At 36.2% G+C, this 10,660-nt stretch overlaps 1 protein-coding gene across 1 annotated transcript in view; it reads left to right on the forward strand.

The window, feature by feature from the left end:
* The window catches only part of LOC150108748 (uncharacterized), a 52,094-nt gene extending 43,133 nt beyond the window's left edge, over window positions 1-8,961 (forward strand). The window contains exons 16-19 of the mRNA XM_090390515.1: window positions 2-80; window positions 2,368-2,521; window positions 2,954-4,217; window positions 7,866-8,961. Of these exons, the coding sequence (XP_090246641.1) occupies window positions 2-80; window positions 2,368-2,521; window positions 2,954-4,217; window positions 7,866-8,143 (1,775 nt within the window). The 3' untranslated portion in view covers window positions 8,144-8,961. The remainder of the gene's footprint in view (window position 1; window positions 81-2,367; window positions 2,522-2,953; window positions 4,218-7,865) is intronic.
* The last annotated feature ends 1,699 nt before the right edge of the window (window positions 8,962-10,660 follow it).

Raw genomic sequence — 10,660 nt, forward strand, 5'->3', positions numbered from 1 at the left:
GGTGCGTTCGCCATATTTGCCCGTAATCTGTATGCCAGAAGCAAGAATGGAGAGTCACTTTTCTTGATAGACAGTTCTGGGTAAGTTAAGTGCTAGTTACATCCTTAATTTTCGTTATATCGGAAAATAAATAATAATTAAAATAATTTACAGAATAAATAAAATCAAATACTGTCTTTGCTCTTTCTTTTGATTTGTATGACTTATATGTCTTTTGAAAATAAAATTTGATTCTTGATCTAATTTGTCTTTAAGATTTATCTATTGGACAAGAAGATTTATATTTAAGATTTAATTTTAAGATTTATCTTTTGACTTTTACTAAACATTTGGTTGACCAAGTGGCTAACGTATCCACTTCCAACCAATATATATATATATATATATATATATATATATATATATAGAAAGAAATATATATATATATATATAGATGTAAATAAGTTTTTTTTTACCTTGGGAATAATGTATATTAGGGTTACCAAGTAATTTTATAAACTTGGTTATTGTACTCCTAATCCCAAGTAAGCAAACAGTTAAGTTTGCGCCTGAACATAAATTTTAGGAGTAAAGTAACCAATTTTATAAAATTACTTGGTAACCCTAATATAATATAATATATATTATATATTATAATATATATTATAAAATAGAGAAGGACTTGTTTCGTCTTTATAGAAGATTTCATCACACGCACGCACACACACACACATTGCAATCAGTTGGTGAACGTAGACCAATAGCAGAATATACACACTCCAGTACCTCTCTTTTAAAATGACAAAAATACAGGACTGATGTGGATCTTCGTATTAGTCTAGTGATTAAAGAAGTCTGAATTAGGGATGGGGAGAGAAATAAACTTTACTTCATTTAGTATCGTTGCATTTTTAATCATTAACTGAAAGTGACCACTCTGTGGTGCAAAGGAATTAGTGGGTGGGGGAGAAAAAGAGAGATGCTTAAACACATCTCCTCTGATGGTAAGCTAAAGTTGTTTTGAAATATGATAGGAGCAATTTAAAAAATTTTTTTTTTTGTGATTTTCATCCACGAAAGATTGTAGTGCATTAGGTCGTGGGTGGGCTAAGGATTTCTTTCTATTTTTATTACTTTTAATACTTTTTTGGTGTTTTTATTCATTTGCCTGATCCGGAAACCCTGTTCTAGAGACCAAACATGCAAATTTTTCAAGCCACTTCAGGCCTCCAGCAAGCAAGGAGATGGTCTCACCTCGGGAGTTTAAATTGATCTACCAGCTAAAGACAGTTGCATACATCCATACCCACGGTAGGATTCGAATCCACATCTTGCGGGTGGAAAGCGGATATGCTAACAACTCGGGCAAACCAGACTGACAAAGACTATTGTGACTATGAATTGCGTGTGTTCTTCTAGTGGGTGCGCCTGTTTTAGGAGATGAAAATCTCGAGCTTCTGGTCGGAAATCTGCACTTCTCATATAAGGCTTCACTTCCAATTGAAAAGCCTTTATAAAGTTCTTCGCATCGTGGACGGTATTGGACCAAGATCTTTCCAACCAGAAAGTATCATCATGATTGACTAAGCTACCAAGGCTCCTCTGATATTAGAAATCGTAATGCAATAACGAAATATTGAAATTAGGATACAATAATATATAATATTTAAAATGGTACCATTGAAACTCAAACAACTTCATCAGACCCTAAAACAGAAAGAAAGAAAGAATCGACATGTTCCTCGCTGTATCTATTCGTACGATATGATATGGCTAAATATATCAAGTTGTGATTTCAGGCATGCCAGCACAGTGCATTTTCCACATTAACTAGTACAATATTTGCTCTTTGATAGGATTAGAGAGTCCAACTGAAAGTTTTAAGGATAAAAATGAGTAATACTTTTAATTTAAAATCATCTATTAATGTTTTTCACTATTAATTCTCTCATAACGCCTCGCATTAATATGCTCAAATGTGCCACTTACGGCCTCGATGTCATATATTATAAGATTCAACTATGCTTAATACTACAGTATAATCATTTAAGCTCTTCTGCGATAGAATGCGTCCTGCGTATGAGACTTTGAAGTGCTTATTAACAGAACATTATGCAATTAACGCTTATGCTGCATTTAATATTGAAGAGTTTTACTCTATTGAATGTGCATGTCTCGCCAAGTCAATATTAAAAATCAATAAAAATAATAAAATCAATATATCAATAAATAATAAATAATAAATCAATAAAAGTCAATATAAAAAATGTCAATGTCAATATTAAAGTGATAAAATATTTATTCGAATATATATTAATAAATGCCAAATATATAAAGAAAACTAAGGACTGCATAAATATAACATAGCTCTTCGACATTTCTTTTCAGGTGTCCCACCGATTCGTCTATTTTCCCTCCGCTTTTGATAGACGCTCAAGATCGAAAGTCCTTATATTCGGGCTTCAAAGCTTTCCGATTTCCTTCTTCTGGAGTAGTCAATTTTGAGGTGCAAATTCGTTTCTGTCAGGACCGATGTGAACCGGTAAGCGTTCTTTCATTTACGTGGACACATGACGTTTTTTTTTCTTTCTTATTTTTTAAGATCTTGTTCTTTCCATTCTGCTAGAACTACTAACGCTGAGAACATGATAATCACTTCTTGTGTAATTATATGCAACTCGATATCACTTCAGCACATAATAGGTAGCTTATTAGATAGCTTATGTTGTCGATCTTTAAGAGTGCAAAGCTGTTTGAAATCCTTCCTTAATGGAAATTACAATAAAATTTAATCATTATCAATTAAAAACTGAAATGTTCTGTATTCCGATAGAGCGAATTTTGTTCTGAATAACTAAATTATATTAATTAGGATACCGATATATAAAATGCTTACTCAAAACTCTAGCAACCATACATTAATAGTTCTCATTATTAACAGCGAAATGAGAAATTTCATTCCTCCTATTTTCAGATCCACTGTACCAACCAGAGAGATTCGTACGGAAGACGTAAAAGAGAAGTTGAAAACTACGACGATTTGTCACTCACGAATAGAACCGACCACTCTGTTTATTTCAATCGTGATGTTCAACATCCAGCAACGCCCAAAGCAGAGTTAGCAACAACTCACAATAATGTTTCTTCAAATTCCTCCAGCGACGGTTCAACAAAAGATAACAGAAATTCCTCTTTTGTGAAACACAACACCTCTTCTTTTTCCGAAAGGTCATATTTTAAGCCCATACAGCATAGTGAAATATTGCCCCTACCCCAAGGCCGTGTCAGCGAGGCGTTTCGTGGTGGACATGGTCATTCACCTCATCACATTTCAAGAGTACCGTTTTCGCCATATCCACTTCGTCCTGTTGAGATTAAAGATTTTGACACGATAGTCCACTTACCAGAAAACCAACCAGAGCCAAAAAGAGTTTCTAACGAGCCTCACTATCGAAACACGCCTAAAGAAATTTCAAATGAAGAACTTCATAAAAGTACTAATTTCCTATCCTTATCTAATCAACAATCTTTTCAGCGCCCTTCTGCTAATAACCGCCATCCGGGGACAGTTTACAATCAGCCTTCCATATCGAGAAATGATTCACCATTAAAGCCACCACCACAACCACTCAGACCAGTTGAACTTCCAGTAGAATGGGAAGAGAAGTCAAAACAGATACCAAGAGATTCAGCTAACTTTAATGGACCTGGAAGCAAAGGAGGATATCAGTCTCCTAACTTTATGAATCCACCTCATCAGCATCAGCAAATGACACATGAAAATCATCGACTTAACGCTCCGCATCCTTTCCAACGACCAACATTTCAACAGTTTCATCCTCATCCCATTCATAACGTTTCAGGAAATTATAAATCCAATTCCGCCCCCTTTCCTGGCCATCATGGAAATAGTCCCCACACATCTTCTCAATGGCCTTCATATGGTAGAAATCAACACAATGGACCTAATTCATCACCTAATCATCCACAGAAACCGATACGAATAGCAGATCCTTTAGAAAAATGGAGAAGCCCATCCCCCCAACCTGCGCACAAATCACCACATCGACCTACACACTATTATCCACACAGAAAAGGAGATGAAGAAGAAATAATAGCCGTGCCAGATAATAATGTCCCAGAAGTACCACTCTCATTAGCAATCATGGTGGGAGAGGATTCAAATCAGCCATCGCCGTGGAACAACAACAACAACAAGCCATTTAGCAAACCCAGAGGTAAGATTTCTTGTGATATTTGATTTCAGTAATGTAGTATTACGTTTAAATTTATTACTGTTTTTTTCAATAAGATTATATTTAGGCATAATTCTTACCAAAATACTAACACGGCACAGTCTTCCGAAATTCTAACTTCAAATGTTCCTTTCATACATTTCCTGATATAACGGGCACATAGAAATTATAATTTACCTATTAAGAGGAAAGGATAAAGATCATCATGGGCTTTGACAGTAGGAAACAGACAAATAAACATGTAATATAGTAAATGAATTGCAAAAGATTAATACTTAAAGCAGCTGCCCCAAAATTTGATCCCAATATTCACTAATATACAAAAATATGCTTTGGAATACGACAACATATACTTTTATATATCAATCAACCTTGATAGTCTAAGAAAATCACCTCTCAATGGCACGTTGATCAAAATCTTCTTCGATCCTTAAAGGATTTTGCATTGTCCGTGTAACACCATTGCTTCACGGTGACCTGATGTGGCATGTAGGAAAGAAAAACAAAAACAAAGCAAAACATGCTCTCTTATTCATGCTGAACCTTTCCTTGGTGGAAGAGTCGTAATAAATAATAAGAATAATTAATTACTTTATAATTAATTATAAACTCATAAGGTACTTATAACATTTATTATTATTATTAATGAAATGAGTCATGGCTGACACAGAAGCACTCAAACAGACACGACTCATCACAAAATAAAAGAAGCTTCAAAATTCAGACAGATGCAGCCTAAGTTTCACCATGAAAATTTCAGAATGCCAAATATTATTAAAACTGAGCTATTGCTTGAGAGCAGAGATTTTCGGGATCGTGGGAAGATGCTTGATTCTCCCTGTATTTATCACTCCTACATGCACAGGTACACCGTGCATATTTCAGGGTGTGTGTGTGTGTGTATGATAAATCAAAACCTTGATATTTGGGTATAGTGGACGGTAACAGAAAGGGTGGCCAAGAGGAACGGTAGGCAGATGTAATGATGTGAAGAAGTACTGTGAAAAGAGTTTGCAGGATTTGATTCACCTGACAATGCACAGAGAGAAATCCCAAAGAATGGAATTTCTCTGCATCGGACACTGGTGGTCATGGGCCTATGCAAAATGTGTTGCATATCAAAATTAAATTGAATATATCGATATTTAAATGGAGCTTTTATTTCATTTAACTATCTCTTTAATAATCATTGAAATGGTACTTGTGCAAATACGTCAACTCTCTTAAAAAATTATATATAATACACCTAGTCTCTTTGACGGGATTCGAATCCGGATCCTTTAGAAATACAGATGAGTCATCGTTTAGTAACCAGCCATTATACCACTGTAAAGTGGTGTAAGTTCTGCTAGGCCTATGATTAGATCCACGCCATGCAGTGCTTTCTTTGGTAATTGTAATCGTAATTTTAAGAAAAAATTTTCATGAATGTCAATACCGGGATGTACCTTATGATATGACAAATTAGGCAATATCTAGACACAATAGTTATCCACTGAGGGAGTTAAATGCAACTAATATATTTTCATGCCACTTCTACAGACGAGCAGCCACAGAGCATATAGCAAATCAATGCAGTGTGAGCAGGGGTTGAGAGAAAAGTAGACTGAAAAAGTTCAATAGCTGAAAGACGTAGTCTTTGGAGAATGCTTAACAGGAAAGGCAATTTCACAGAACCGAGATAGATGGAATGAAAGATGAATGCGAATAACAGACTCAATGAGGAAGCAATTCAAGTGCAATAGTTAACAGTTGTTGCTCGTGTTGCTGTAGATTTAGCAGAAATGGTGTGTGTTGGGGGGGGGGGGGGTATGATGGATGCATTTTCTACTGAACAACGCTCATCGGAATATCTTCAGAAGAGGCACAATGCGGAAAAACTGACCTCTGTAAGACCTTGCTGGAGAAAGGGTGTTAGAGAGAGAGAGAGAGAGATCGTCATCTAGCAAACTGTCCTCTTCTGGAGCATCAAAATATTTAAACAGATCTTAGGTGCACCACCAAAAATACGAAAGCAGTATTCTAAGGGTGGATAGTTTTGTACAAAGTTAGTAAATGAATAAGTGAAAAGTAACGATTTGATGAAAAAGTATGCCTACCAACCTTATTTTTTATTTATTTTTTTTAATTTCAGAATGCTACAGAAGTAATGTGCAAGAAAGGTTAAGAATAAATGTTAGTCCAAAATGCGAGATCTGGCCTTGACTGTTAGGATGAGCATTATCAAAGAAGGGGGGGGGGGGGAGAACAGCCTTTTTTTTTAGATAAAAATCTACTTACTTTGTAAATGTTAATTAGGTTTTGTATGTAAAAGTGCAAGTAGAATGACATTGCCATCTTTTTAAACTGACGATGTATACACATAGAGCAAAATTAAACAGTCAGGTATAAAGATATTTGTATAATGGCATAAAAATAAGAAAAGAGAAATACAGACATTTAAACCGAGAAGTGTAAACTAGGACAAACAGCACTCTCTGGCTAGTTGAAGTACTGTATCAACTTAGAACATTAAGACACGAGTTCAGTGTGATCTATAATTCAGAACATCTACTTAATGCCAAAGAAATATTCTCAACTCTTGTTCACAAGATGTATTACATTCATGTTTATTGACCCATACATAGTATGAACAACTGCTCTAAAAAATTAGGGTGATATCAAAAAACAGGCCCAGTCTCATCTTCATGCACAATGATCTTCAAGACTTCAAACAGCCTACGCTTGAAAGAAGCACAGTACAATGAATCGATACAAATAAAATATCTCATTGAAATATGAAGTATTTCAGTGTAATGACTTTTTTTTCTTTAAAATTGTGTTTTGAAAGCATTAGACGTGACTGGATTGTTATCATCCCCACCTCCATCGAAGGACAGTTAAGGCAATAATAGTAGACAACTTTGAAGTTTCAGAAGTTCGAGTTCTGCTATGAGTAGGAGGAATTGAGAGTGCCATCAGCAAAACTGCGAACAGGGTTTGAGGTCAATAAGAGAAAGTCGTTTACGCATATGAGGTTTGGATTCGATTCTTATGGCACGAACGTCATTCTGCACTAGGCCACAGGTTACAGTAGTACATCTTGCAAATAGTTAGTAGGACAATCACAAACAAACCTCCATGCTCTTGGCAGGATTCGAAACCGCAGCTTCTTGGGTAGAAAGCAGATAGGCTCACCACTCGACCAACCAGGCCGGCACGTATATGAGGACGAAAGTGGGTGAAGAGATCACTGAGAAACATCTGCAATAACAGAAAAAGAATGAATACCCTCCGCCATAACACGCAGTTAAAGATCCGAGAGAAAACTGGCAATCCGATTCCAAAGGGTAGAAGGCGGACCATAAAAGGATCATTTGAAACGCACTCGATGCGAAAATATATTATTCATTTAATGTATTTAAGGAATATTTTCTAAAAATATGCTGCTTCATTTGACACCTTAATATTATATTAACTAATTTTTTTATCTTCTTCTGTACTATTTCTGTGCGAATAATAAAAAAAATATATAAAAGAATGCCTGAGCGAGTGAGGAATGTATCTCTCTAAAGTGCAATTTGCGGAATAAATTATCGTTGTTTTATTTTTATTTTATTTTATTTATTTTATTTTTTTTAATGTTTACAGGATCACCTGCTCCACGTGAATCAGAGAAAACTTCCGAGGTTTCACAGGTATGCACTTCGCAAACGAATGTAATAATCACCGCTGTTACTTTAACCTTGATATATACCGGGCTTGGTGTTGGAGGCTTCTTCGGCTACCGGTGGCATCGGAAAAAAAATCGAAAAAAGCCATTTCAAGGAATAGCATCAGTTCCAGTCAACTGCAATAATGACATCACTTACGGAGCCCGAGACGTGATATTTCGCAACGTATACGGAAACTTTGGATCGCAGACGTGAACTTCTGTAATAAAACATACAAAAAGAAGAAACCGCGATTGGTAATTTGCTCATCTTCAACGAAGTGCCTCTAAGGTGGAGCTCGAACTTTTTTTTGTGCCTCAATGTCAAAAATCATCAAGATAGAGAAAATGAACTCTTTGAAATACTTATTTCTGTATTGTGGTTGGGAGTGCTGCATTTTTTTTTTTTTTAAATGTTATGCTTACTACTTCTGAGAGAAAGGCTGTACGATGACATTCCTCAATGCAAACAGACTACGGATCAAGAAATTCACAGTTTTTCACAATTTTTTTAACGGCGATGCTAATTTATTTCCATAAGATTTTTAGTGCTAAGTAAAAGAGCTAAGTTTACACAGATAGTAAGAAGAAAAATAATTAATCAATCTCTTCAAGAGAACTTCGTAACTGTCCTAAAAGTTGAACAAATATCTGAAAGAAATAATTTCATTTAAAAAAAATCTAAATGCATAAGAGAATCGAGCAGAACAACCAAAATGAACTCAGTTTTCCTAAAATTACAATTCACAATGAATCGAAGAACAAACAAAATTTTCGTATGTTTCTGATGAATTTGAAATATTTTGCAAAATTATTCATATATTTTCCTAATTTAAATAATAAATTAACTTCCAAAACACCGTTCAGTCCAAACAGGTCTACAATTGCTACAACTTAAAGCATCTTTTATGACTCCACATTCCGGCCACACTTCATTAGACATCAATCACCACATGATCAGCCTTATCATCAGTACGGTTTGTTAGTAGAAGCTTCGATGTAATGAAATAAGGAATAAAAATTAATCAAAATGCATTGATTTCTGGACATATTTTCAGCGACTATAATTGTAGCTTGAATTTGAATTTGGAAAACGAATCATTAATTTTGGCACCCTTTTCATGTTTATTTTAGAATTTAAATGGATTGAAAGGGACACTGTGTTTTGTTTGATAAGATTTCACTGAACAATTTACGTCAAATGGGACTTTACTCAAGCTTTATCGATTGTAGTATTATATTCACAATGAATTTGTAAATCGATATTTAAAATGATTCTCAAGAGCATTGGGAAGAAAGTTGAACCTTCTTCGATAACATAAAAACCATTCTATGAGATTACAACTTTCTTCTGTCGTTTCTTCTTGCTAAAAAACTGCGCATGTTTTAAACAACACTTCGGTTATATTTAAATTAAAATAAGCAACCGTTCTAAACTGCAGATGAAGCGAAGCAAAATTGAAAAGCACGAGCGTCTTGTGGAGAGAAAGCCAAATTACCTTGTTTCTTCGAGGTAAAAGTAACTAAAAATTAATTGTTCTTAGGGAACAATTGGTGATCTAAAAACAAATTTTGTTTTTAATGAACATGCTGTATACCGTTCCCTCTACATATGGAGTCTTTCTTCAGCTCTTTATTTCCTATACAGAAAATACAATTAAGTGCACTTCCTTCATCCTCTTTATCGTCTCCTGTTGACGAGGTTTATGAAGTACTGGAAAGAAACGGCGGTGAAGCCCAGTTGTTGAGAATAGCGAAAGCTAGAGATAAGGCCTCGAAAGACATAACATCAGTCAAGCAGATAAAGGACACCTCAGGAGTAGTACTACAAGAGGAGGACAAAATCAGACGAAGATGGAAAGAATATTTCGTAATCTGATAAATGAGGAGAATCCAAGAGAGAGGTGTGAGGATGGAGAGTCAAACGAGGGATCGGTGCAGGACATCAGCAGAGAGGGTGCTTTGGGTAAGAAAAACGAAGAATGGAAAGGCTGTGGGGGCGGACCAGATAGCTGGAAAAGTGTGGAGAAGTCTGGGCAGCGAGGGCGTAGACATGTTATGGGATCTGATGAGGAAAATAGCCCAACAGGAAAAGATACCAGAGGAATAGAGGAAAAGCATTCTCGTCCCAATCTACAAAGAAAAAGGAGATGTTCAGGATTGTGACAACTATAGAGGGATCAAGCTGATGTCACACACGTTGACGATATGGAAAAGAGTAATTGAAGGAAGGATACGGCGGTAAACGAAAATTGGCGAGGAGAAGTTTGGATTTATACCAGGAAGAGTGACAACGGATGCGATATTTGCGCTAAGGCGACTCATGGAGAAATATAGGGAGGTGCAGGTGGAGCTGCATATGGTGTTTATAGACCTGGAAAAGGCGTACGATAGAGTGGCCAGGCAGGAGGTATGGAGGTGTATGAGGAAGAAGGGGGCGTAAGGGAAGTACGTGAGAGCGAAAACTCAGGTCAGGTCTAGTGTCGGCATGACAGAGGGGTTCCCATTGTCGTCGGACTACACCAGGGATCAGCTCTGAGCCCCTAACCTCTTTGACCTGGTCAAGGATGTACTAGTGGAGGACGTCAAGAAAGAGGCGCCATGGAGCATGGTGTTTGCCGACGAGATTGTTCTCTGCGAATCATCCCGAGAGAAGCTTGATAAAACCCTAGAAGAGTGGAGAAAGATATTGGAGGAGAGAGGCATGAGAATTAACCGGGTGAAGACCGAATAT

This window comes from Typopeltis vanoorti, chromosome 3, assembly GCF_054136105.1.
Source record: "Typopeltis vanoorti isolate ZY-2024b chromosome 3, IOZ_Tvanoo_1.0, whole genome shotgun sequence".
In the NCBI taxonomy this organism is placed as follows: domain Eukaryota; kingdom Metazoa; phylum Arthropoda; class Arachnida; order Uropygi; family Thelyphonidae; genus Typopeltis; species Typopeltis vanoorti.